The sequence below is a fragment of the Lolium rigidum genome, chromosome 7, assembly GCF_022539505.1.
Source record: "Lolium rigidum isolate FL_2022 chromosome 7, APGP_CSIRO_Lrig_0.1, whole genome shotgun sequence".
Taxonomy (NCBI): domain Eukaryota; kingdom Viridiplantae; phylum Streptophyta; class Magnoliopsida; order Poales; family Poaceae; genus Lolium; species Lolium rigidum.
In genome coordinates, this window is record NC_061514.1 from 16,170,666 (window position 1) to 16,197,904 (window position 27,239).

The window sequence follows — 27,239 nt, forward strand, 5'->3', positions numbered from 1 at the left end:
CAGGAGGTCAACCGAGGACCGATTACATCGCGCCTAAACGTCATAGATGGTGGAGAAGCTTCCATTACTGCCTGGAGAGTAAAATCTTTATGACGTACGACCCTAAACAATGCTGGATATTGTTCCTGGATTGTGGTTGCACCCAACCACTTATCCTCCCAAAATCGTATCTCCGACCCATCTCTAATGAAGAAAGACCCGTATGGGAAGAAGTGCTTCTTAGTTGCCATGATGCCTGCCCAACAGTGTGAATCTCCGAGTTTCCAAACAACCTGAGAAATCTGTTTTGAGTCTACATACTTTCTCCTTAACAGGTTTTGCCATACACCATCATCGGTTAATAACCTGGCCAATCATTTTTCTAGCAAGACCTTGTTTTTAACCTCTAGATCATGGACACCAAGTCCACCTTGATCTTTAGGACGGCATACGATATTCCGTTTCATCAACGATATTTTTTCTTTTCACTATCTCCTTGCCAAACAATGTTAATCGAAAATAATCCAATCTATGAAGAATTCATTTAGGTAACTGGAAGAAAGAAATCATATACAGTACCATATTAGTGAGTACTGAAGAGAACTAATCTTCCACCCAGAGATAATAATTTTTCTCTCCAACTACTAAGTCTTTTCTGTACTCGCTCCTCGACTATTTTCTATTCAGCTAGAGTGAGTCTCCGATGATAAATCGGAATACCCATATAGCTTATTGGAAAAGTGCCTACATCGCATCCGACCATCTCGGCATACTGGTTAACATTGTCGAGTGGATCACCGAAGCAAAACAATTCACTCTTATGGAAATTAATTTTTAGACCGGACAGCTGCTCGAAAGCTGATAAAATTAATTTTAGATTTCTTGCCTTTTTCAAGTCATGATCCATAAAAATAATCGTGTCATTGGCAACTGTCCCCCATCAACTAGATAGGGTACCACTCCTTCAATCTGGCCATCGTCCTTAGCACGCTTAATTAAAATGGCTAGCATATCCGCCACAATCTTAAATAACATTGGCGATAGGGGATCGCTTTGCCTCAACCCCTTCTTCATTGGCGATTTGTGAACTAGTTGTAACAAATTTAATTACTCCTGAGAAAAGATGAGGTAATGTCATATATTGGCATATAAGCACCCATTTTGTGGCATATTAAGGGTTCGAGAGATATACGCTGAAAATGGACATTTATGTAGATATAGTGAATAGACATTTCATATTGATGGTTTACATAGAACGTCAGAATTATAGTTTTTTCCTGTCGACCAGTCTGGCAGTGAAAAAAAAGGTTGACATATCATGCACCATCTCTAAGAATAGCTCGCCCTGGGGAACAATACATTTTCTTTGACAAGAAATTGTAGAGCATAAAATAACACCGAAAACATATCTCATAATTGAGGAACTTACTTTACTTATTGTTGTTTTGTTCTTTAGTTAAAGTTGACATGCATAACATAAATTTTCATTGTCCTTCTGCTGTAAACTACCACGACTGAATCTCCTTGTGGTTGAACAATATGAATGATTTGCTAGAGACACAAAATTTGAAATGATGTTTGTGCTTAACTAGAACCTTATTTTGGTGAAAATTGATTAGCTACCAAAATGAATAAGCCTACCTAATACAATGATTTAATCATCCTTCGACTGATCAGAGATTCCCTTTGCATTAGAGAACTACATGCAAATGGAACAGGATGCAAGAAGATCTTTATGCTGGCTTATAAGCCTATTAATGCAGCATCTGTTTCTGCTAACCATATGGAGTGCATGCACTAAATCAAGATTAATTTGTCATGTGCCCTCGTACATGCTCAACGTGTCAAGAGCCCACGCTAATTGAGCACATGAGGTCATCGCCGTGATGTGTTTACTTAGCATATATACGTAGTGGGTGCCTTGCAATCAGAAACGATCACTAGTAGAAAACCTCTCATCAATACCAGTTCTAGAGGGGCATTCGTACCGGTTGAGCAACCGGTATAAATTATCCGGCACTAAAGGCCCCCCCCCTTTCGTACCGGTTGCTTACGAACCGGTATAAAAGGGGCCTCCACGTGGGCCACCAGGAGAGCTCAGGGCCAAGGAGCTTTGGTACCGGTTGGTAATACGAACCGGTACCAAAGGTTCCCACCCGCGGCGGGGAATTTGCCCGAATCTCTGCCGCGGCAGAGAATTGAAGTTTTAGGGTTTTGGAGGGGTTTAGGGATATCGCGGTTTGTTTCATATCGCGTCGATGCACCAGAAACGCGTTTGGGTTTAGGTAGTACATGAAGATCAAGATGATGCATAGCAAGTTGGTGCATACAATATAACACACATGTAATTGCATAAGATCACAAATTAAGAAGCACTATGCATGAAGATAGTGGTACTCTCCGAGGCGTACTCTATATATGTCTATTACATGTAGCATAGTGGTACTCTTCGATTCAACTATATATGTAACATGTACATCTTCATTCATAGTGAAACTCTGCGAATGGTGGTATGACGTCCCGAAGGAAGAATCCCGCCAATTCCTCGCCTATTGCTATGAAGCGGTCATCGATTGAGAGCTTGTTCCGCTTTCTTGACAACTATAAAAGAATAAGATACAAATGAATACATGAGCTATGTGTGTGTGTGTATATATATATTCAAACCACAATGAAACAACTATTACTGAAACTCAGCACAACTTATGATAAGAAAACAAATTTGTGAATACTGTTTTCGTACCTCTTTATTTCTTTCATTATTCATTCTCTCGCTGACAATTCTGTGGATGTACTCGCAAACGTAGAATCCACGGAGATCAGTCCCTTGTGGTTGTTGAGGGCATTTCTTTACAAGAATATAATTCAATCAAACAATAGTCAAGTATGATAATTAAATGTGTGTGGACCTAGGTAGTACTACTTACTTTCGCCTTCCATCGCAGCTTCGGTGGCCATTCATGGGACTTATCTTCCTTGATGAAAGTTTCCCACACGCTGCCCGACAAAAGAAAATGCATAAAAGAGTTATCAATTAGTTCATAGCAGGAAATTAACGAAACAAACCGATAAGAATTAAAATTACCTTTTGAGCATTAAATAACAAGACAAGTATAGTTCCGATTTTTTGCTTAGTGAGTCAAAGACTTCAACTTCTCCAATTTGCATATTGATGACGAGAAGAATAAAGTGAAACCTACGCACGTTTAAATATGTAGTGTCATATATATAAGTCATTAGTTAAAATTTTGACATACGGTGAGCAAAATATAATGTGTTATAAGACAGTAAGACTCACTCGAAGTTGTAAGGCCAAATTATTGGAGGAGGCGTTTTGGCTCATAGGAGCAAATGCTCCCATTATACAAAATAATTAAAAAATAATTTTAAAAATGGCAAAAAATACTGACATAATATTTTTGGTGTACATCATGACATTCTATGTTAGTGCACAAATTTTCGTGGAGAAACAATATTTTATGTGGCGTGTACAAAAAAGACAAAAAAATGTCCTGTACGTAGTCATGTTATAGCATCAAAATTTGTCTTTTTTACAGGAGCCACAAAAAAATTTAGTTTTTTTTTTGAAAACTTATGTACGAACATAAAATATGTAGATGTACATGTAAAATTTTATTTTAGAATTTTTTGACACTTCGAAATGTTGATTCACATAATGGGAGCAAATGCTCCTATGAGCCAAAGTGAATATCCCCAAATTATTAGCCTTTTGTCATGTTTTTATAAAAAAAGAAGTGGGGCTCACCGAGGTGGTACCGTGCCGGCTAGGGGACGACGCTGGCGATCGACGGCGGTAAGGACGGGGATGATACTAATTAAAACCTACAAAACATACCATAATTTCAGCTCAAATTGCATATAAAAAAAAATCACTAACTTAGGCATTTCATCGAACACCTTGCTTGCACTACAAAATAGTACGAGTTAAAACTACCAAATAAATGAGCTAAATTAGAAACGCCGGAAGGAAGGATGATATTGCTAACCCTTGGATAGATGTATGTCGTTAATCTTGTTAAAATGGTGAAGAAAAATAAAGATTATTGGAGTGTGAGAGGTGCAAAATATTTGGAAATGTGAGGGAGGAGGAGAATTGAGAATGAGATGCAGGGGGCTCGGGCGGGGTGGCGCGCGCTGAAATATGGGGGGACCCTTTAGTACCGGTTCCTTAGATGAACCGGTACTAAAGGTGTAGCCCTGGCCCCACCTCAGCATGGAAACTGGGCAGAAACCCTTTCATACCGATTCTTAACACGAACCGGTATAGATGTCCCACCCCTGGAACCGGTATTAATAACGCCTTTCGTACCGGATCGTAAGGGAACCGGTACTAAAGGCTTAGATGGATGAGAGGTTTTCTACTAGTGGATGCGTGTATTGTGGTGTGGCATATGGGAGCATGTGGCTGACGCGGCAGCATAGCCGTATTATACGATGGAGATACGTATGACTTGTAGCTAATTTGATAGTCGTACTAACACTAAGCCCTTCGTCTACTATTTTGCCTGATAGCAAAAGGAGTACGAGTTCGTAGTACTTGATAGTCTACGGTCAGTGCAACTAAGCACCAGAAACATGTTCAAAAAAATAAAACTAAGCACCAGAAAGGACAATGCATGCATCTGTCCCCACGCATGCATGTACTATATATACACACATAGAGAAAGTTACTGTATTTAGCGTCTGAAAACATAAGACTTGATCTATGCGGGCTCTTTTAATTCATATGATAGGAAAAATATATGATTAAGATGTTATGTCTACTTGAATTTTATGAAAAGATAAATTACGTTTGATTGTAGCAGAGAAATTTTCATTAGGCACCAAATATTTTTTTTCCTGCAGAATTTACAGTAGGAGATTTCTATAAGATTAGTTTGTTCTTATGAGTCAAACAAGTTAGGCCCCCATTTGCAAGGCATGGTAGAAAAAACGCAGAAAAAACACATGAATTATGATAACATACCTCTCAAATCCAATGCAATGCAGAAAAACACAGGAACTGATAAGGTTTAATGTTTGAATCGTACGATAGGAAAAATGTAGGAAAGTTACTCTTAAACCATATGATCACCATATCATTGCATATTAATCAGTGGATTGTGCAAGATAATTATGCTAATCTCATGCAAGGATACTCGTGACAGAATGCCTACTCAAACATGAGTTGCACATCTGACATAATAAAGTTGTGTAATTGATTCACTGGAAGGGTGGCTGCCGCGTCAAAGCTCAGTGCTCGACGGGTGTAGTCTGGCCACGCGCGGATCATCCGCGAGTATGAGCCGGCGGCCTCCGCGATGCATCGTCATCGACTGACCAACAGTAATGCCGGTGTTAGAGCATCTCCACCGGCGCTCTTCAAATAAGCGCTGGCAGGTGTGCCGACAGCGCGCTATCAGGGTCGCCGGCACCTGCTCCCCTATTTTGGGAAAAGGTTGCACACACCAACAACCTCAAAGAATCCCAGAAAAAATCTTTTGAACAATCAACCGACGTAATTTTATTGGGCTCGTTCAACACCCCACAAGAAGGGACCGACACGGGGTTGCCTGCGGTTTATTGTGCTCGAAACGGCAAGGGCGTTTTATTGAACAAGCCGATGTGAGCCCAATTTTATCGCCAACCCAAATTGATATTGGGGACGCTATTGCACTCCCCGGCAGAGATGGTCTTAAATCAGTTGTCTCCCGTGGCCCCATCTACGGGGGGCGATGGGGACACAGAGCATGGCGGTGACAACGTTGGTCGCCTCCGGAATTCGACTGTCAAATTCCTGATGGAGGGAAAAAAAGAACCGCCTAGGATTTGTGATCGCTAGAGCGACGGGTCTGGTAGCGGGTACAGGGAGGAGATGGATGTGCTGGGTTGCGGAGCGATGCCAAACAATTAAGAGCATCTCCAGTCGCGTCCCCCAAAGCGATTTGGGGCGCGCCGGACAAAAAAACATTCCCATCTGCGTCCCCTAAAGCCGCTTTTTGTCCGGCGCGCCCCAATACGGTGTTCGGCGCCCCGAGCTCGTCCCCGCCCCGCAGGGGACCCTCCGGGCACGCCGGACACGACTAAAAGCGAGGCGGGCTCCCACATGTCGGCGACTATTTACATAAACCGTTGGTTCGCACCTTTTTTCTCGTCGCTCCTTCCCTCCCGCGCCTCCCACCCCTCCGCTGCCGCTGGATTTGCCGACCGTTTCGACATCTGATCTCTTCTGAGAGTCGGCACCGTAGTCGCGGCTGGCACTCTCGCCGGTCATTCCACTGCCGCCGCTTCGCCAACGCGTCCCAGAACGCGGCGTCAAATCTCCCCACCTCCACGCACACAAGGTGCTCGACGACTTGCCAGGTACGCGCGATTAGCCGCTGTTTGTTGCCTCGTCTGTCGCGGCGCAATTTTAACCATTGATTTTGCTTCAGACATCGATAGCGACGACGAGATGCTTGCCCTACTGCTGGAGGACGAGCAAGCCTTCGACGACAACCTCCAGGAGCATTTGCTGATCATCGCGTCCCTCTAGGACATGCTTGACACCAAGGCGGAGAAGAGGAAGAGGCCGCACCGCAGAGGATCAAGGACGGGGAGAAAGAAGTCGAAGCCCCGACAGATGATGGAGGGGCATACCATGTTGCACAACGACTACTTCGCAGATGACGCAACACATGCTGACTGCTATAGGATGAGCAAGGGTCTGTTCATGAATATCCTCCACGACGTTCGAGAGTTCGACCCCTACTTCAAGCTTAAGCACGACGCTGTAGGCGTTGTCGGGTTCTCGTCAATTCAGAAGTGCACCGCCGCCATGAGGATGCTTGCATACGGAGCACCTGCCGATACACATGACGACTACCTTCGCGTGAGTGAGTCTACTGCCATTGAGTGCATGTACAAGTTTTGCCGAGCTGTGGTGAGAAAGTTTGGCAAATACTACTTGAGAGGGCTAACTGAGGAAGAGACTGCAAGGATCATGGCACAAAATGTTGTGAGAGCATTCCCTAGAATGCTTGGAAGCATCGATTGCATGCACTGGTCATGGAAGAACTGCCCGTTTGCTTGGGAAGGTATATACATGCAGTGTGGTGCTTGAAGCTGTGGTAGATTATAACCCGTGGATTTGGCATTCTTTCTTTGGCATGGCGGGATCACACAATGACATCAACGTGTTGCAGCAGTCTCCGGTGTTCAGCAGACTAGTGGAAGGGCATGCTCCACAATATACCAAAGGCTATTATCCAGCCGATGGTATATATCCAACATGGGTCACTTTTGTCAAAATAATCTCGAATCCATCAGGTCAAAAAAATTCCCACTTTGCTGCGCGATAGGAGGCTTGTAGGAAGGATGTCCGAGCGGGCATTTGGTGTGCTTCAAGCTCAATTTGCAATTGTCCGGTACCTGCTCTAAGCTTGTCTCACGATCAAATGTGGGAGGTGATGCATGCTTGTGTGATCATGCACAATATGATCATCGAGGATGACCGCAAGAATCATGCCAGGACACATGTTGGTCCCTATGAGTGTCAAGGCCCTCTTGCGGATGTTGATCATGAGTTGCATGCAGATTTTGCTGATTTCCTCGCCATGCATGCAGAGATCCGTGACAGCAATGTTCACGAGCAACTTCAAGCTGATCTCGTTGAGCATTTGTGGAGGATCAAAGGATTATCAGCAGATGCCGCGACACCTTGATCTAGCCCTATTTATTACTTTGTTTAATTGATTTATTGTTGTTGTAATTTAATTTAAAAACAATCTCCGCAAACATATTTATTTGTATGCTATATTTAATAAATGGTTGTGTTTTCAAAAACCCTTATTTAATGTTTGTGAGCGGCGTTTGGGGGACACGATTGGGAAGCGACGTCCCTAAACGCGGCACGAACAAAACACGTCCCCAAACACTCAATTCGGCACCATTTGGAAAACGGTTTTGGGGACGCCTAATCTGTATGTTAAAATAAATTTATCCATTGTATGGTGATTGCACCTGGCGCAAAAGCCATGCATGCGTCCCGGTACAGTTAGGACATACGCAATGGTGGCATATACTTGTTACTTTCTCAAACCTGCCAAGTAGGTTTGGATAGCTGAGCCAATCGATCTCTTGTACCATCATGCAACCCACATGCTGCCCCCAGATCATAATTCTCTCTCTTTTTTCCTCATATTTGGCTAAAGATCCCGCCTCCTCTACAAGCTACAATTTTAATTTTGAGGCTACTAATTTTCTAATTTCAGGATATCCAAATCTAAGTGGACCCGCGGGACGGTATGGTAACTTGTTGAGCCATACCATTGGTCATGCCCTTAGGGCATCTTCAACGGGGCAACGCATTTCAGACGTCTAAATTGTCCACGCGCATCCGTTTGCATCTCTTGGCGGACGCGAAAATGATAGTTTTTGTTCGCGCGTTCGTTTGCGCCTGGGTGGCTCCAGCGGGTCGACACATTTTTTTCTACTTGTTTTTTTTACTCTTCTATATTAAAATATAGTTCCAAACATTAAATATTGGGAACATGATTTTAGACAAACTAGTACATAATTGGAAACATGGTTTACACAAACTAATACATAGTTTGAACCATGGTTGACACAAATTAAAACATTGCAAAATGACGAAACCTAACTAGTGTTGATTTTGTATGTTCGTTGCCAAAGAAAGAACACTCTCGGGCACACTCAATCACCCAAACTGGAAAATCCAGCTGGTAATTATAGCCCTGTTGGTACTTTCGAGGAAAAGCATCCAGAAACCGCCACTAGTGGCTTCAATTGATGAGAATGTGAATAAGGAGGACGATCCTTCGACTCTTGTGATGTCTAAAGTTTCTACCCTTTGTGAAGATTTGATTGAGGATGATGGCATTCCACTGGACTTAGATGATCATTTGGAACATCTAAAGCCGGTAGTTAAGGAAAAGAAGACTAAGGTGAGAAAAACCTATGATACCAATAATATTCGTAAAAGTTCTAGGAGAAGAATTAAAAAGCAGTTTTCTTAATGCAGAATCTAAAAGGAATGAAATGGAATCCTGGTGGTTTGGGAGATACCACAAAGCATTTGTTTGTTAAAGAGGTAATTAGGGACCTTAATTAGATTTTGTAGCCTTATTGGAGACTGGAAGATCTAATTTCTCTATTCCTTTTTTAATCAACTTGCTGCGGGATTTAGTTACTCTTTGTTCTGTTTACCACCACATGGTCGATCTGGAGGCATTTTAGTTGGTATAAATTCTGACACGTTTGAGGTGCTAAAAGTGAGCATTGGAGACTTTTGTGTAAAGCTCCATATCAAGTGTAAAAGAGATGGTTTCGAATGGATTATAGTGCCAGTCTATGGGGCTACTCAAGACGCACATAAAGCTGGATATTTAGCGGAATTAGTCAGAATATGTGAGGCTGAATAATTACCTATGTTGGTAGGTGGTGATTTCAATATTATTCGAAAGCGAGAAGAAAAAATAATGATAATTTCAAAGCTCAGTGGCCTTTTGTTTTTGACGCAATTATTCACATTTGAACCTGCATGAAATTGCTCTATCGGGGAGACAATTTACGTGGGCGAGTCGTCGCGAGGAACCAACTTATTAGAAGTTAGATAGAGTGCTTGCCTCCATCTCTTGGGGACAAAAATTTCCCTTAGTCACCGTTTGTGCATTGGCAAGGGCGGACTCTGATCATACACCGATTCTTATTGACTCAGGGGTGAAAGCACATTTTGGTAATAGGCCAAAATTTTCCTTTGAGTTGCATTGGTTGCGACAAGAAGGTTTTTTTGAGATGATTGAAAAAGAATGGAACTCAGCCAAGAACCAAAGCGGAGTTTATAAAAAAGAGAAGGACAGGTTACTTGGTATTATTGATCATTTAGATGTGAAAGATGAAACGAATAACTTGACGGTGTCGGGGAGAGAAGCTCTTAAAAACGCAAATGAGAAGCTAAATAAATTAAGAAGAGAAGAGAAGTCTAAATAGGCTCAAAGAGCTAAAGTTAAACATATTCAAGAAGGGGGAATAATACGAGATATTTCCATTTGATTGCAAATGGGAAACATAGAAAAAAGAAAATACTTCAGTTAGAGCAACAAGAAGGAACTATTGTAGGTGAAGACAATTTGAAAGTCGAAGTTTTCGATGCTTTCCGAGTCGCTGCTTAGATCGGAGTCTGCATACGGCCCGAAGGACATGTTGCCGAAGATGTCGGCGAGTTTTCCGCTTGACGCCGTCTTGATGAAGCTTGGCGGCGAAATCTTGTCATCGCATGACTCGAACGATGATGATGATCCCGAGAGATTGGAATCGACCGCTGACGGACCTGAAGAATTCGGTACCGCGAGACGATGCGACCCCTCTTTCCCGACGCAAAAGTGGAAACTTCCGAACGTCATCTCCATTGGCTCCTCCAGGTACGCATATGCATCCACACGGGCGGGAGGGTGAGGAATAAAATCAACGAGACTAGTTTTGATCTGTTTACCTCCGTCCATCGCGTTGCTTGCTACCGACGAAGTTGACGATGTTCTCGAAGATGTTGACGATGCCATCGATATCAGCTCCTTGTCGCCTCCAATTCCCACAGACGGCGCAAATTGACAAGGGGTTAACTTGTCAATGCCTACGAGTTGTAGACTAGGGTTTCGCGGAAAGTAGAGCGCAAGTAGATCTCGAAAGTTTCAGCCGAAAAGGTGCTCGACTACTAAAAACTAGGGTTGTGTTGACAATGAAATTGATCCTTTCTTTATCCCTCGACTCCCCCTTATATAGGAGGCTGATCCAAGGGTTTTGTGCCGTACAAGTTACAAATACCGGGAGGCTTTCTGAGTTTGTCCCGTATAATTACATCTTATTCCTAATCTATCCCTATCTTTCATACCGACACTTCAATGGGCTTCCGGGCTTTATATTCTTCGGTTAGTGGGCCTTCAGGAAACCCCGGGTAGCTTCTTCGGCAGGCCCATTCGGGATGCCTATGTCACAAGGTGATCCGTTGTCTCCTATACTTTTTAATATTGTGGTGGATATGTTAGCCATCGTAATCGAACGAGCAAAAAATGATGGTCAAGTAGGAGGCCTTATTCATCATCTTGTTGAGGGGGATCTCTATATTACAATATGCCGATGACACTATCCTTTTTCTTGGAACACGACCTCATGAAAGCTGTGAATATGAAACTAATTTTATGTCTATTTGAAGAACTCTCAGGGCTTAAATTAATTTCACAAGAGTGAGATTTTTGTTTTGGTAAGGCAAAGGATGAGGATGACCAGTATAAACAGATATTGGATGTGATGCTGGCTCTTTACCCTTTAAATACTTAGGTATTCCTATCCATTACAGAAAGCTTAGAAATTATTATTGGTACCCAGTGGAGACCCGGTTTGAAAGTAAATTGAGATGCTGGAAAGGCAAACTACTGTCCTATGGGGATAGACTTGTCCTTATCAATTCAGTTTTAACAAGCTTACCTATGTTTATGCTGTCTTTTCTAGAGTTACCTGTTGGGGTAAGGAAAAGATTGGATTTCTATAGATCTAGATTTTTTGGCAATCCGAGGAAAATAAAAGAAAATATAGACTTACCTAGTGGAATATTGTTTGCCGACCCAAATATCAAAGGGGTTTAGGTATTGAGGTTCTCGAACTCAAAAATAGATGTTTATTGAGTAAGTGGCTTTACAAACTTCTTAACGAGGAAGGGGTGTGGCAAGAATTGATGCAGAATAAATACCTAAGACAAAGGACCTTATCTGAGGTAAAAGCTAAACCTACAGACTCTCCCTTTTGGAAGAGATTGATGGGGGTTAAAGACGATTTTTTTAGTAGAGGTTTTTTCAAAGTGGGTAATGGAGTAAATACTCGTTTTTGGGAAGATATTTGGTTAGGAAAAACACCTTTAGCCCAACAATATCCATCCTTATATAATATTATGCATCACAAGAATGTAACGGTAGCTAATGTGTTAGCTCAAACGCCTCTGAATATCAGTTTCAGAAGATTGTTGGTGGGAAACAAATGGACTTTATGGTTACAACTATGCCGAAAGCTTATGAGGATTAATTTATCTGATGAGAATGATCAATTTATTTGGAGTTTGACAACAAATGGTTTGTTTACAGTGAATCTATGTATGAGGATCTTATAAATGACCACACACTTTTTTTGCGAAAATACCTATGGAAAGTTAAAGTTCCCCTTAAGATTAAAATATTTATGTGGTTTTTAAGTAATAAGGTTTTTCTTACTAAACATAATTTGGCTAAAAGACGGTGGAATGGGTGTACAAAATGTGTTTTTTTGCGGAGAGCAGGAGACTATTGAATAATTGTTCATCACTTGTCCTTTAGCTAAAATACTTTGGCGCACGGTTAATTTTACTTTCGATCTTCCACCTCCAACCAATATTACGAATTTGTTTGATAATTGGTTAAATGGAGTTGATATACAATCTAAGGCTTTCATCCGTATTGGGGTTTCTGCCTTATGTTGCTCTATACGGAGGGCGAGGAATGATATTATTTTTAACAAAAAAACAATCTTTTCACTTTTTGCAGGTTATCCATATGGTGTCACATTGGGTTCAGCTGTGGGCTCTACTCTCACCGGAGGGACAGCGGGATGCTATGGCTACTGGATGCACACGGCTCTAGATGGTCGCTCAGGATATCTTGTGCCAGGTTGGCTGGCGGCACAGTAGACGGCTACGATGATGTGTAGTCCTGTTTCACTTTGTTTTTTTCGCTGGTTGATTCTTGTATCAACTCTGGGCGATGCCAAAGATGTTATAAACTATGTACTCGTGACTTTTTTAATTAAAAGCCGTGTGCATCATCATGATGCAGAAGCCGGGGTTTTATTCCCCATTTCGAAAAATTGGCTTGTGGCCATATTCGCTGCAAAGAAAGAACGCTCTAACAGTTTTAACTGTTGGTGTCCGAGCCGGACTCATCGGTGTGGTAGTGCCTACGGCAGACTGTGTCATCGAACACCTTGACGATCATCTCGTCATCCCCCTCGTAGAGGAAGGTGAGCTGGCAGCCGGGCTCGAGCGCGAGGTCGCGGGCGAACTTGTCCCACCCCGTGTGCAGGTACATCTTGCCCTGCCAGCCGAACAAGACCTCGACAGGCCACCGGCAGAAGTTGCAGCTGACCTCCCGTAGCTGCAACTGGTCCGGCTCGACGCCATCGACGAACTTGGCGAACATGTTCGGGAGCCGCTTGATGCCAAGTGGGTCTTCATCGATGCGAAGGAGGAACTCGAAGCAGCGCTCCTCCTGCGAAAATGAGGAAGGCGCAGGCGGCAGCGACTGTGGTGTCGTAGCTGCTCCACCACGATGGCCCCTGCCCCGGCCCCGTGGGCGCCCAGGCCCATAGCCTCGACCGCCTCGTCGGTCACCAGGACCCGCCATGGACTTCCTCGCGGGCCTGGCTCCGTCGCAGGAAGAGCTAGGTGGCGCTACGGTGGAGATTGTGGTGGCTAGGGTTTGTGTGGAGGAGTGGATGAGGAAGAAGAGCGTGTGCCCTCTCTATATAGCCGGAGGCAGGCGACGGCCGCAGGACGCGTGGCATCATCATTACTGCGTTGGCGGAGGTGGGCGGCGTCCACTCGGCAGGCGAGGCATCGCCATTAACGTGGCGCAGACTGCCAAAGCGACGCAGCGGCGTCAGTCGCGCGTGAGAAGACGCATTAAGCCAGGGTCGCTGCCAGGTGGGCCCAACGAAACGTCCGCCAGACGCGAGCGAACACTTTGCGCGTCCGCATAGACACATCTGAGGCGCATATTTGGGCCACATTTCCTTCGCCGCGGACGGTCCGGTCATTTTGCGTCGCCCCGGGAGCAGAAACCCGGCGCCTTTTACGGCTCGGCGGACACAAACGGTGGATCAGCTCCGTTTTCGTCACCTCGTTGGAGATGCCCTTACAACCTAGGACGCAGATGGTCACATCACATCACATCGGCCTATGGGTGTCCATTTTGGAAAGTGGAAGAAGGAATCGTCTGGACCGAGATCGATCGGGCGGCGCTTGGTCAGGTGGCGGAGGCGCTAGTGCTCGTGCATGTGACCGGGCGCTGTCCGCAGGCCGGCCCGGCGGGCAGTCAATCCGGGCAGCATGTGGCCGGTGTCTCGGCATCTTCTGACACGAATCGGACGATTTCTCGTCGGATTTTGGGCGCGCGACCAATGATTGCATTGCCGGAGTAGTAGCTTTCACAAGATCGCCTTGCGGATTTCAGGCCACGCCGCCTCCGCCTCCGGCCTGACCTGTTGTTACCTGTAGAGCCCGTGGTGGATGCGACCGTCAAGTTGTGTGCAGTTGTGCTATTGCGTGATTGACGTACCCTTGCCCGTTGGTAGCGACAGACATTTCACCGTCGTGAATACTGAACAGAGTAGATTGTGTAGTCGACGTCCACGAACTTGTCATAGCTCGCTGCAGCTGCCATGATATATAGCCCCGCTTGCCTCCGAAGTTCAGTAACGACTTACCAGGCTATGCGAGTGAGTGACGAGTCTGACCCCTAATTCAAGCCGTGATACCGGTTAACTGCTCTCGGGTAGACACGCTTCCTGGCTAAGAAAGTGGAGCATGTTATGGCTTTCAACTGATTCTTCTTAGTCTAGCTCGGTTGCCCTCGGCCTAAGCAAGAAAAGTTAATGAAAAGCCAAACGCAGCTACTAGCAGTGTGTTTTCATGGGACAAGCATTCACAACCCAAGTGCATCGACTGTAGTTCAAAAAACAAAAGATGCACTGTTTGTGGGACGCCAAGGAAATGACAAGGTCAATGTAAGCACCGACTGCAGGCTGTAGATGCACGCGCGCGCCGCTGAAATCACGCAGCGATCCAAAATGCTGGGTGTGTTAGTCAAGTCGCCGCTACAGCACGCCCATATAATGCGGATCCGTCGGTGACCAGATGTACGTGTGCAGGCCGCGGCGTCGTCGTTGCCGGTCAAATGGGCGCCCGCCGCAGACTCCAGGATTCGCGAGATACAAAACTGGAGATACGAATCTGTCCGACGCCGCACCCGCGCGCGCGCCCAAGTTCAGTGGAACCCTGCCGCGGCGCCGCGCGCACGTGCCACCGGCCGCGCGCGCCGGGGATCGACGATCGACCACGATGCGGGCGTCGTTAAGCCGTCGCCGTTGGAGGTGGTTGGTCAAGCCAAACGAAACGACACGGGAGCGAGGCAAGCCAGAGCGCAGTTGGAGGAATATGCCCAAGCCAAGCGGCGCCTGCATGCCTCGCCCGGCGCGGCGCGGCACGATCAGATCAGCAGAGCCGAGGCCGGAGATACGATGGGCGCCGCAGGGTGGTGGATAGATGCCCTGCCGCAACCCATGTGCTCCTTGAGTAGTTGTGGCCGCGCTCAAGGGGCTTATGTTTGCCAGTGACCCGACCCAAATTCATCTAGTCTGCCTGTTTGATAAGAAAAATTTAACCTAGCGACTCAATTTAAATCGATCGAGCCGTGCAGGCTGACCTATTTTAAGCTTATGCGTCGGCCTGGATCGCTCCCGTACCAATGATATCCTGTGGCGACGACATCCCGCCGAGGGCCCGTACAACGACACGTTTGACTACCTCGGGTTCCTCTCGTGGCAGTTGTAGCAGCTCGAGGAGATTCATAGGTACTACGAGCTCCCCTGCTAGTCAGACGAGTTGGACGATGACGAAGCCGTCAAGTTGGGCATCGTCGCGTCGGACGGTCGGAGCTGTACGCAGGCCTTGGCATCCACTTGGATGAGTTCGAGCTTGTGGCGGCAGATTCTACCACGGCGTCGCAACCTCCATCGCATCAACCTATGCCGACGGGCGACGGCTCAATCGCAAGAGCCATCGTCACCATGGAACCAGCTATGGCCACCGACATCTCCGCAACCATTGACCATACCGTCTGTAGCACTTGATGCGTCTAGGTCACTAGAAGCACCAGCTCTGGCGCCGCCTATGGTCCCGTGATCGTAATCATGGCTAGTGCTAGAGTATGTCGACATAAGACTACTCATAGTAGGGAGTAATATAATTCAGAGTAGTATCAAAAGAGGTACCAGTTAGTAGTACTTGATTTTCCACGGTTAGTACAACTAAACATCAGAAAGGACGATGCATGCATCTCCCCCCGCGCGCATATATAGACAAAGAGATAATTATTTATTTAGCGTCTAAGAGCATCTCCAACAGAAGCTCTAAAATTTGGCGATGTAAAAGTCGCTTGCAGCGCGTTCGATCCGGATACAGCCCGCGGTGCCGACACGAGCTTCACCGGAGGCTCTATTTTACAGCGCAACCAAAAAGCCAAAACCAGCCCTTCACTAGAGGCTGTAAAATAGAGCTCCACGAACAAGTTTTTTCAACATACGTATATATAACAAACAAGATCAAACATGCACAAATAAATCTGAAAAAATCAACTAAATTTCCTCTTTGCAGCCATTCTTTTCTTTCCCATCCATCCTTCCTTCCATGCTGCCACACAACCATTGAATTCCATTCCCATGACCGAATACGAATCAAATCACACTCAAATTAACCATCCACCGGGACAAAACCGATCCCAGCAAGAAACAAATAAGCGAAGGAAAGCTGCAAAAACAAATGATTAGATCCGTCCGTCCGACCGCGCGGGGGAAAGCCAGTCGTGCACCGCCGCCTCAGGCAGAAGGCAACAGAGAACAGACTTTGGCCTGGCTTTGCACGAAGGGACGGGCAAGGCTGTAGGCGGCCGGCAGATCTCCTTGTCGTTGCAGCGCGGAGAAGCAAGACATTTCAGAGCCGTTTTTTCGCGCGGTGGAGAAGCCAGCTTACAGCGCGCGCTAGTCGGCGCACCAGATATATTGCTTTGGATAGCGCAAACTGCCCCGCGCACAAAAATATTTATAGCGCGACCTATTTTACAGCGCCTGCTGGAGAACACGTTTGACGCTGTATATTGACGGTTTTTTTTAGCGCATACCTGGTTTGCAGCCTCTGTTGAAGATGCTCTAAGAATAAGACCTGATCTATACATGTAATCGTGTATTAGAGAGGTGATGGCGTGATCTCGAACCTGAAACTAGGATGCACGAATTTGGGTTGGAGCAGCCGGGTGCTCCAGTCCACTGGCCACCGTGAATCCATGATTGCTCCCCCGTCACGGAGATTTCGGCGGCCGAGGCTGCCGCATATGTACGTCCGGGTCATCTTCATGCTGGCTCTACCGTAGCTGAGGCGTTGTTGCACGATTGTAGATGCGGATCGTTGCATCAAGTTTTATTTAGAGCGTCACCGATACCTACTGTAGAGCGGGTTCTGATGATGAGTCTAGTTAAGGGCCCGTTCGGTTTGAAGAGGATTGAGGTGGATCAGGAGGTATTGATAGGGAATGAAATTATAATCCATGTCATTCCATGTCGATCCCTGCGAGCTGGGGGCTAAGCGAACGAGGCCTAATAGTGTAGTAACTGGCCGGAATCCATGGTGAAGCTGACGTTCGTCAACCTCAAGACGTATCATCTCGGTTTCTTGGATGTTCTCATGGAGTAGGATGTGCGTGCGTGTTATAGAGATGTGTGTACATACTTTTGTGTCGGTATCGTGTTTCTAAAAAGAAATGGATTTTTCAGCTATTCGGTTGAACATTCTTGAAATGTACGTAAGAAGATTTAGCCATTTTTTAGGTAGTAAATATATAAACATAAGTATTCGAGCATCTCTAATACTGATGTATTTTTAGGGAAACCAAGCATGTTGTGCAGCTTGACACACTTCACGGTATGCCTAAATATGTTGAGAGACATCCAGAACTGGCAGCGAAAATACTTCTTCTCGTGATACACCGAATACAGAGCAGCAAATTCGCTGTCCACAAATATTCTTACAGAGTTCGGTACATTTTCTAGCCAAACTTGGCTTGAATCATTACCACTAGAACCTACCGCCCCAAGGGCATCAGGAACTTTATTACAATCTCGAGGTCTAAATTGGCTAGAATCTAAGAACATGCTACTCCACAAAAGTTTAGTTGAAGGAACACCGATACCTCAACAGATAACCCCCTGAGAGGCATGGTAGAACTCGTCCACTCGTCCGATTGAATTGCTCTAATCAGGTTAGCTAAATTTGCTTCAGTGATAACTTTTGGCATCCCCAAGTTTGTTGCCTGCTGCAACACCTGATTACATGCCTCCGCCTCCGTGTGTGTTGCCCCTCCCATAGCCTCCATTCGACCCGCACTTGCTCCTCTCACATCACCATGAGCATCTCAAACTACAAAACCCCATTCGATGAAGTAGTTGATCATGAGCTAGTTTTGTCCAAAAAATAGTAAAATAGACAAATACTCCCTCCGTCCCGATTTAATTAACTTGCCTGTAATTTTGCGCAAAACCCCCTACCATTTTCTGCCCGCTACCCACCCGTCCCCGCCGATTGACCAGACTCATATCCGTCCCCAACTCCCCATCCACTCCCCGCAGGACCGCACAGTCGTCCGCATTCGTGAAACAACGCACGGCGACAGAGAGAGAGGGCAGAGATCGAGATGAAGGTGGAGGCGGTGGAGGAGACGCTGGTGCCGCCGAGCAAGCCGACGCCGCGGCACGCGCTGTGGCTCTCCAACCTCGACCTCGCCGTGCCCAAGACGCACACGCCCCTCGTCTACAACTACCCCGCGCCCCCGCCCTCCGTCGGCGGCGACGGAGATGGAGATGATGGGGAGGAGCCGTTCTTCGCGCCGGAGAGGCTGTGGGCGGCGCTGACCAAGGCGCTGGTGCCGTTCTACCCGCTGGCGGGGCGGATGGCGGTGCAGCGGGCGGCTAGAGATCGACTGTACCGGCGATATGGATCTGGACAAACTAGGAGTGTGCTATCAGTATTTTTAATTAGTTAGGACTAAAATGTAATATTGCTTTTCTGAAACATTTTCCCCTCCCCAAGTTAATTAAATTGGGACGGAGGGAGTACCAGTCAAATACATAACTAATTTTCAAAATAAATATATTATGTCATGATGTATCGGTGCAATTTCAAGTGAACCAAATTTGTGTCACATCTTTAAAACAAATCTAAAGAAATCACCCCTAGGGTCTAGACAAGCTTCCTAGGACCTCTTTGTCATGTGGACGATTTTCATGAAGCTAAAACCACCTTAAATTAAATGTGTGTCAAAAATTTGACGTGAATTTCTTTTTTCATAATCGTGTCCAGCCCAGTTTTGGGCTCTCCAGGTCTACACTAGCACTTTTACGGCCCGCACTTCACTTCACAATCCACCACACCACATCCCGCATCGTCTTGCACGCCGAGATGACGGCCATCCTCCTCCGCCGGCCGCCGCCGCCGCCGCCTCCCCAGCTCACCGGCGCGCGTTCTGTTCTCTAGGCATTAGATCGACTCGAATCCACCACATTCCTTCCGTCTCATAGATAATCAGCGAGTAGGGCGAGATGAGCAGCCCCCGACGCCGCCCCCGCCCCCGCTCGCCGGCGGTGAAGACGCCGCTGGAAGACGACGACCTCCTCTCCGAGATCCTCCTCCGCCTCCCGCCGCGGCCCTCCTCCCTCCCCCGCGCATCCCTCGTCTGCAAGCGCTGGCACGGCCTCGCCTCCGACCCCGGCTTCTTCCGCCGCTTCCGCCGCCACCACCGCCGCAGCCCTCCGCTCCTCGGGCTCTTCGACAAGCACGACGTCCCCACCTTCGTGCCTACCCTAGAGGCCCCGGACCGCGTCCCGCCCGGGCGCTTCTCCTTGCAGCGCCGCGACGGCGACCGCTTCATGTCCCTGGGATGCCGCCATGGCCTCGTGCTCATCGTCAACTTCACGCCCGACCAGATACTGGTGTGGGATCCTATCACCAGCGGCCAGCACCGACTCACCATTCCACCGGGGATCGCGGCACATGCCGAGAGGACGATAATCAACGGGGCCGTGCTTCGCGCCGGCGCCCACTTCCAGGTGGTCTTGACGGTGGCAGACAACCAGGACAAGCAACGCAGACGAGCTCTCGCCTGCGTCTACTCGTCAGAGACCGGCTTCTGGGGCGATCTCATCTCAACACCGCTTCCCTTGGGGGTTCCCAGGAGTGATCATCCCATCTTTCAAGACTTTGCTAAAGTATCCACCTTGGTTTTTACTGGCATGCCCGCTGTGCTTGCTGGGAACTCCCTTTACTGGGTGCTTGCTGGGAACTTTCAAGGAATTCTCGAGTTTGATTTGGAGAAGCAAAGCCTAGCTGTGATACGGGTGCCCCTGCATATGCTTGAGAATGGCCACTTCTGGAATATGAGGGCAGAGGGTGGTAGCCTTGGTTTACTCTTTTGGACGGACACCAGCATTCAGTTGTGGAAGATGAAGACTGATTGTGCTGGTGTTGCTTCATGGGCACTCGCGACAACTATTGAACTGGACAAGCTGCTTTCCCTAGAGTCACAACGAGTATCAGTAATAATACTAGGCTATGCTGAGGAAAATAATGTGTTGTTCCTGTGGACATGTGGCATCCTCTATATGGTCCATCTTGAGTCGTTGCAGTTCAAGAAACTATGCGAAACCAGATGCCTTTCTCAGTATCATCCATTTGAAAGTGTCTACACTTCAGGTAATAGAATGCCTTCACATTTCGGTTACAGCAAAATCATGTTATTTTTCGATAATTTTTTGGCAGAATACGGTTCACACCCTTTTGTGTTAAGTTAACAATTTGAAGTAGCGTCCTATCACTTGTCCTTTTGCTGCCTGATCACCTCCTGAACATACAGAAATTTGTTTCTATAGTATTTCTGTTCCAATTCTTGTGTGATCGCGTTTTATGTAATGATTATTGTATGGAAATATAAATCTGTAACTTTTTTAGTGCTATTTAGCCACATGGTGGGCTGCAGTTGGTCTATTGTTAGCTTCAGTTCTGGATTTTTTGTTGTCCAAGGCTCCAAGTCAGAGCTAGCAAACTGTCTTTATCAGTTTGTTACATAAATGTACATGCAAATGCAGTAAAAGAATGAACACCAGCCTATTCACATATGCAAGAATTGTATAATGATGGTTTTTGTTCATAGCTGTTGTGCAGTTTTTCCACAAGATAAATACATAATACATAACAGTTTAAAGTTGAAGACAATTAAATGAAAAACTAGCTTGAACCAACTGAAATATCAGATAGGTAGCTCAAATGCTCACCAGGTACATTTTTGAAGCTTAAAGCTAGTTCTGTTTCTGTAATTCAATAATTATTATCCCGGCTAATCTTGCTAATAATATTAAATCCATAATGGTGAATTTCTTTGAAATTTAAGAATGAGTTTTCATTTTACCATTGTTGGGACTTAGGAGAGTTGCAAGGAGAGTTCCAGGTCCATTTACTTTGGAAAAGTAATTCTGTTCATTTCATTTTTCAGGCTAAAATTATTTGAAGATAATCCAAATTTGAGTAGTCATCATTACTTTTGTGCTACGATTTTATTAGTATGCTTTTCTTTTTGATATGGCGTTGAACGAGCTTAAAATTCTCGGTAACTTGTATCTTCTGACCAGCAAATCGTCTGAGTGTATGTTCTTCATTTGCACAATATTCATCAGTACATATCGTTCCCTCTACATTCTTTAAATTTGACAATAGTTGTGGTTTTTTTAAAATCTTTTCCTAGTTGTATAAACAATGAGTTGTGTTTTTCTTCAAATTACAGCTGCTAGTTTACATAAATCTAATTGATGCCTTCCTTGTATCTATTTGTCTTTTTGTTGGAATGGCATTGGTTGACTTGTTACGATTTGCAGGAACAAGCATTGGTGATGAACATGATGCAGCTGATCTTTTGCAGCAAACATAGTAGGTTGATTGTCCAGTTAATTATGCTATTGTGATGAATTGTTGAGCAGGTAAGCTTATCTGAACAAAATGTAATTCTTTCCTTTTTACTGCCATTTCTCAAGCACCCAATTCCAAGAGAAGATTGTATGATGTTCTATACAACTCTGGCCACCTCCTTGCTTTGATAGGTTGCACCTTGGATATTTTCTCCAGGCCTTGCTTCTTCATCCCTTTGCTCAGCAGTTATCTATTCTCTCTCTTATGCCTTCTCTTTTAGTTGCTGTTGTTCTATCCCCTCTCTACTGATGTGCAGTTACGTCTGCCTTCCAGTTCCGTGTTCCATTCAGTTTATCTGCTCCTTAGTACCCCCCCCCCCCCCCACCCCACCCCACCCCTGTTCCTTCTGGTAATGTGGGTTCTTCTCCTTGTTGCTCCTCTGAAGACTCATGACTTCTTTTTGTGCATATGTTTAGTGGTACCATAATGAAATTCATCCCCTCTAATGTTCTTCATGGATGTTCTTTTCTGAGTAGTTGATAACTGACAATGCCTGAGCATTTGAGACACTTCATTTAAACATGATAGTTATACTTTTTAAAATTGATGGTTCGTCTGCATCTTTATGGTACATAGTGAACTGATGATTGGCACAATACTCGAAGAGCGCACTTTCATTAAATTCTACATTACAGTTTATCTTTTTTGCTTGCAGTCGTTGCAGTTTTCCTTGATGAATATTCTAGTGCATATGCAAGTTTATCTGGCAGTTGGCTTAAATATTTTCTCTGCAGATCTGTCAGTCTCTAACTTGCATATGCAATTGGCTATTATCCACTAGCAGGGTTTGCCTATTCAGAACTATATGTAGTTATATTTTGTGGGTAGTCTATTTTCTCCACTTCTGGTCACGTTAGATGCTTAAAATTTTATTAAACCCATGATCGAAATAACATGGTCATATTCACCATAAATACTGCTTTCATCACTAGTTGCATTTTTTACAAACATATAATATTGTAATAATCAAAAGTAGTGGTCAGACTATTGTTTCTGATCTTGTGGAGAGAGAAAATAGCATCTATTTTGGCTGAAGGAAGTGTCTCTACAGATAATGTGATGCACGATCCCTTAGCTGAGGCAGCAAAGTACTACATGAGTTTAAGTAAATTCGATTTGTTAGTGGCTAGCTAACTCATATGTTTGTGAACAGTATGCCTGTAAGCTAGAGACCACGTGAAATATTTCAAGATTTGATAAGCTGGGATGCTCAGTTTTCCCTATAGTGGAGCTTTTTTTGAACCACCAATCTCTTAACTTTTACTGATACATAATACCAGATGTAGCCAAAAACTTGAGTATTGCTAACAATAAGAGTTGAAGGTGTAACACTCTTTTTTTGTAAATCAAACTGGCCTTCTGTAGCTGTTCTATTTTTTTCTAATATTGGTTCTGTCCAAATATGCTGAGAAGATTCAGCTCTGAAGTTCTTGCACAATGTCTACAGTCATAATGATGTTAATGTTTACTTACCAAATTTTAATATGTTACTTGTACGACTTCTCTAATGAATTGTACAAATTGGTTTGACTGATGAAATTGTTTGCTCCGCAGATATCACATCCTGGTGGCACAAGATGAAGAATGTGTTATGTGCTTTCGGTTCTTCCCTTTTGCACGCTGAAATTGGCCCGCTGTACTGGTCAACCGTGAGTAGAGGCTTGTAGGAAATTATTCGCTTCAGTTTGCCAACTTACCGTCTTTTATCTAATATCTGTACACAATTAGTCAACTTCCATGGATGACACAGTGAATTGCTATCAGTGTCTGCCCTGTCAGTTAATCTGTTGGGTTAATCTGGTCCGTGCCTTCCAAGCAGCCAAGAAGCAATGTTGACTGTTGAGGCAGGTCACCTCTGTGGGTTGTGTAACTGTGTGCACGCCTTATTTCAGTATTGTGTCGCTGTTGAATTTGTCACCAGAATTCTCCAGGATGAGACTTTTAACTTATTATTTTTCAGAAGATGACTTGAGGAAAAATATCTCCAGTCTGAACACACATAGGTGAATGTAGAGCATAAGCCATATATAGTACTCCCTCTGTCCCACTAAAAGTGTCAACTTTATCAAAATTTGGATGTAGACAAAGTTGACACTTTTGGTGGGCGGAGGGGGTATCTAACTTCTTGCCATAGCAAAATACTCCTATCTGTTTGGTTTTATAAGACGTTTAATGTTTTTGAAGGTTCACTTGTTTTTGTGTGTATCTAGTCTAGTAGACACGTAATTACAACGTCGTAAACTGAAGGCTCCCAAATTTATCGGGCAGAAGGGGGCGGACGATCCAGAACAAAGCATACAGCTCACACAGAAACACGACATGCGGAGCCCTCGCCTGCCATGTATACACGACACAGAGCAAATGACATTCATGTTCAACAACACTAATCAACATGTCATAAGATCCAGAACACGTTGAGCCCTTGACCGCCACATACAGGAAGGTCTGCATGTATGTTCAGCTTACACCGCTAGGGTATCGTGCCAAACTGAACAATGGGCGATTGCAGTTGCAGCTCGGCGAATCTAGATCAGGCGGCGGAGTGAAGAAACGGAGAGGAAAAATATGCGAACGCCTTGCGTTTGGTTAAGCAGGGGAGGTGCTAAGAGCATCTCTAACAGAGTCCGTAAAAATGCAAACCGAAAAACTCGAGTTCAGTCTTCCGAAAACGTGTTTACGGGTTGCAAAACGGCTGGCGCAGAACAGACCTTAAACGAAAACTGAAAAACCGAATATTCCGAAAATCATCTTCTTCTTCACAGGAACGCCGCTGCTTAGATCTCCCCGAGCGGCCGCCGGCTAAGCTGCTAAGCACATATAAGCAGCTAAGCACCTCAGCTAGTGCATGGGCAAACGCGCATCATGCGTCAGTGCAGCTAGTGCATGCGCACAAGAGCAGCATGCATCCAGGCAGCGGCCGGCCTCCCGCGACCTGCGCGACCGCGCGACCTGCGCCGCCCGCGCGACTTGCTCGACCTGCTCTAATGTCGGCAGCTCAGCCTCGCGTCTAGCTACCAAGTTAATCGGAATAGTCGCACGAGCCAGCCAAATAGCTAGCTATGGAATCGATTGATATTTATGAATCAATCGAAATTAGTCTATATCGAGAAGATTCGTCGGAAATTGACATAGACATGATTAGAATTGGAGCAGGCTATGAAGATGTTCAACCGGCGGTTCACGATTTTAGGAAACCAGCGAGAAATCGGCGGCTGGAGGCGGTTGTACGGAGGGCGGCGCTAGAGGAGTACTGAGAAATCCGTTCAGTTTTAGGCCTGTAACCCGTCTTTCAGTCTGTATTAATAGGGGCCGAGTCTGAAACTTTTCGGGCCCCTGAAAAAGTTTTTCGGGCCGGACAGCGAGTTCGGTCTCTGTTCTGCGCCACTTTGAACCCGAACCTGTAAATCGGCCGGAAAATACGGTTCCGGCGTGTTTTACAGGTTCTGTTAGAGATGCTCAAATTCGGTTCTTTAAAAAAATCAAATTCGGATTTTTTTAGATTTGGAATTTGCTCAGAATTGAAATTTGCCCAGATTCGAAATTTGCTTAGATTTAAAAAATGCCCGGATTCAAAATTTGCTTACTTTGAAATTTGTTCGAATTTGAAATTTGCTTAACATTAAAATTTGCTCGACTTTAAAATTTGTTTAAAAAGGAAAAAACAAAAAAAATTGAAAAACTCGAAGAAAAATCGAAAGAAAACTGAAACCCAAGAAAAACCAGAAAAAGCTCGACAAAACCCCGAAAAACCCGTGGCCCACTGCTCCCTGCCTTGATGGGCCGCGGCCCAAACTCACCACCCCGCATGTGATGGTTTGTACCCATCATCTGCGGGTGATGAATAGGATTTCCCGTCAAGCAGTACGGGCACCATTGCATAACCTGCAAACCGTGGTCGTGTATTGCTGGCTGCAGCCCATGGTCTACACGGGCCTTTGCCACTCTCATTGAGAAAAATACGCTACGCTAACATTTTTCTTGAAAAGGACCTGTCCCGAAAAGGATAGCTTAGGTTTCCTAAGGAAACTCAAATGGAGGTCTTTATTTTAAAATTTTCGAAAACCATATCTCTAAAAAATCTAAAAGAAGTTATGTAGGTTGCGGATGGTAAGAACATCTCCAAGCCCATATAGCCCTCCCAATATTCCGCTATCTCCTTTCTTTATCTCCACTCCCATTCCCACCTACCACACGACTTCTACAAATTGAGAGCACGAGCAGAGGACAAGGGCGAGGCGACGGTCAGGCGCGGCAAAGAAGGCAAAGGAGAGACGGCAGGTCTCCTCTGCCCCGCCGACCTGACGTCGTGCGGCAAACGCGCGAGCTCACGAGCTCGTCCTCACGAACGACACCACGAGATGCCGACGAGATTCACCATCGAGGACGAGTTCGTCGCCCTCGACCACACTCGTCTCTCCTTGATCCAAAGTGTCATGCCGCTGACGGCCCCATGATCCAAAGTGAGAACCTCCGCCACGGATCCCGATTGGGCGGCCTCCCGCCGCCCCGTGATCATGTGATTGGATGGAGGGGTGAGGACGGCGACGCGTCTCGGCTAGCCACTCGTCGCTAGGTGGTCCAAAAATATGTTTGCATTTTCTAATATTTATGATAGGATTTTTTTGATAATTTTTAATGGACTGTGGTCCTTTTCAGAAAAAAGAAACAAGGAACGTCTCCAAGAAAATAAAAAAGAAATCGAGAACAAGATGTCAGTGTCGTATTCTACACGCACAAACCGTGCCAAAACCCAAACCGACATAAATCTTGCTGCGCGCTGAGAGAGGGCGATCGGCCGCGCGAGCTATATATTCGATATTGAGCAGCCCGGCCGGGAAGAGGGAGAAACCGCGCGTTGCGAGAAGACATACGGAGTACTAGCTAAGCTGCACCTGCGCCGCGCCGCTAGCGCTAACCCTAGCTCGACACTGTTCCGGGCCGCCGCCTCGCAAAGGGGACGCGCCGGACGTGTCCGGCTCCGGCCACGCACGCTCCTGGTCAAGTACGCCTCTCCCTCCCTGTCACCAACCTATTATCCACGTCTGGCCGGCGTGGCGCTCCGTCCGGCCAGCTCGTTCCGGCAATCGCCGTGGCGGCCGAGGGAACGATGGGGTTCGGGCTGGAGTAGTAGCAGCTTGCTAGACACGGAGTAGAAGTAGGCTAACTATGCTGCTTAGCTCGAAAGGAGAGTGTACTGCAACTCTGATTCGAGAGTCCATGCATGGACTCGTGTATGAACTCCATTACTCCAATCACGGGATTCGTACTACTACATAAACTGTTAGTGCTAACTTTTATGGAACTAATTAATTAATGGACAATTTGATTAGCTTGCAGGTTATTACCTTGGCCGACTAGCTAGGTACATCTGTATCCTGATTCCTGACACTGCAAGGAAGCA

General features: G+C 45.7%; 1 protein-coding gene across 2 annotated transcripts; it reads left to right on the plus strand.

The window, feature by feature from the left end:
* Positions 1-19,422: 19,422 nt before the first annotated feature.
* Positions 19,423-23,767, plus strand: LOC124678429. Of its 2 annotated transcripts, XR_006994466.1 has the most exons (4): positions 19,423-20,572; positions 21,748-21,849; positions 23,393-23,638; positions 23,687-23,767. XR_006994466.1 is itself a non-coding variant. In XM_047214321.1 (3 exons), exons 1-2 carry the CDS (start codon positions 19,423-19,425, stop codon positions 21,798-21,800), a joined length of 1,203 nt encoding a protein of 400 aa, XP_047070277.1. In that variant the 3' UTR covers positions 21,801-21,849; positions 23,393-23,761. The 2 variants fall into 2 exon arrangements, 1 of the variants encoding a protein (XP_047070277.1); XM_047214321.1 differs by having other exon boundaries at positions 23,393-23,761.
* Positions 23,768-27,239: the final 3,472 nt, after the last annotated feature.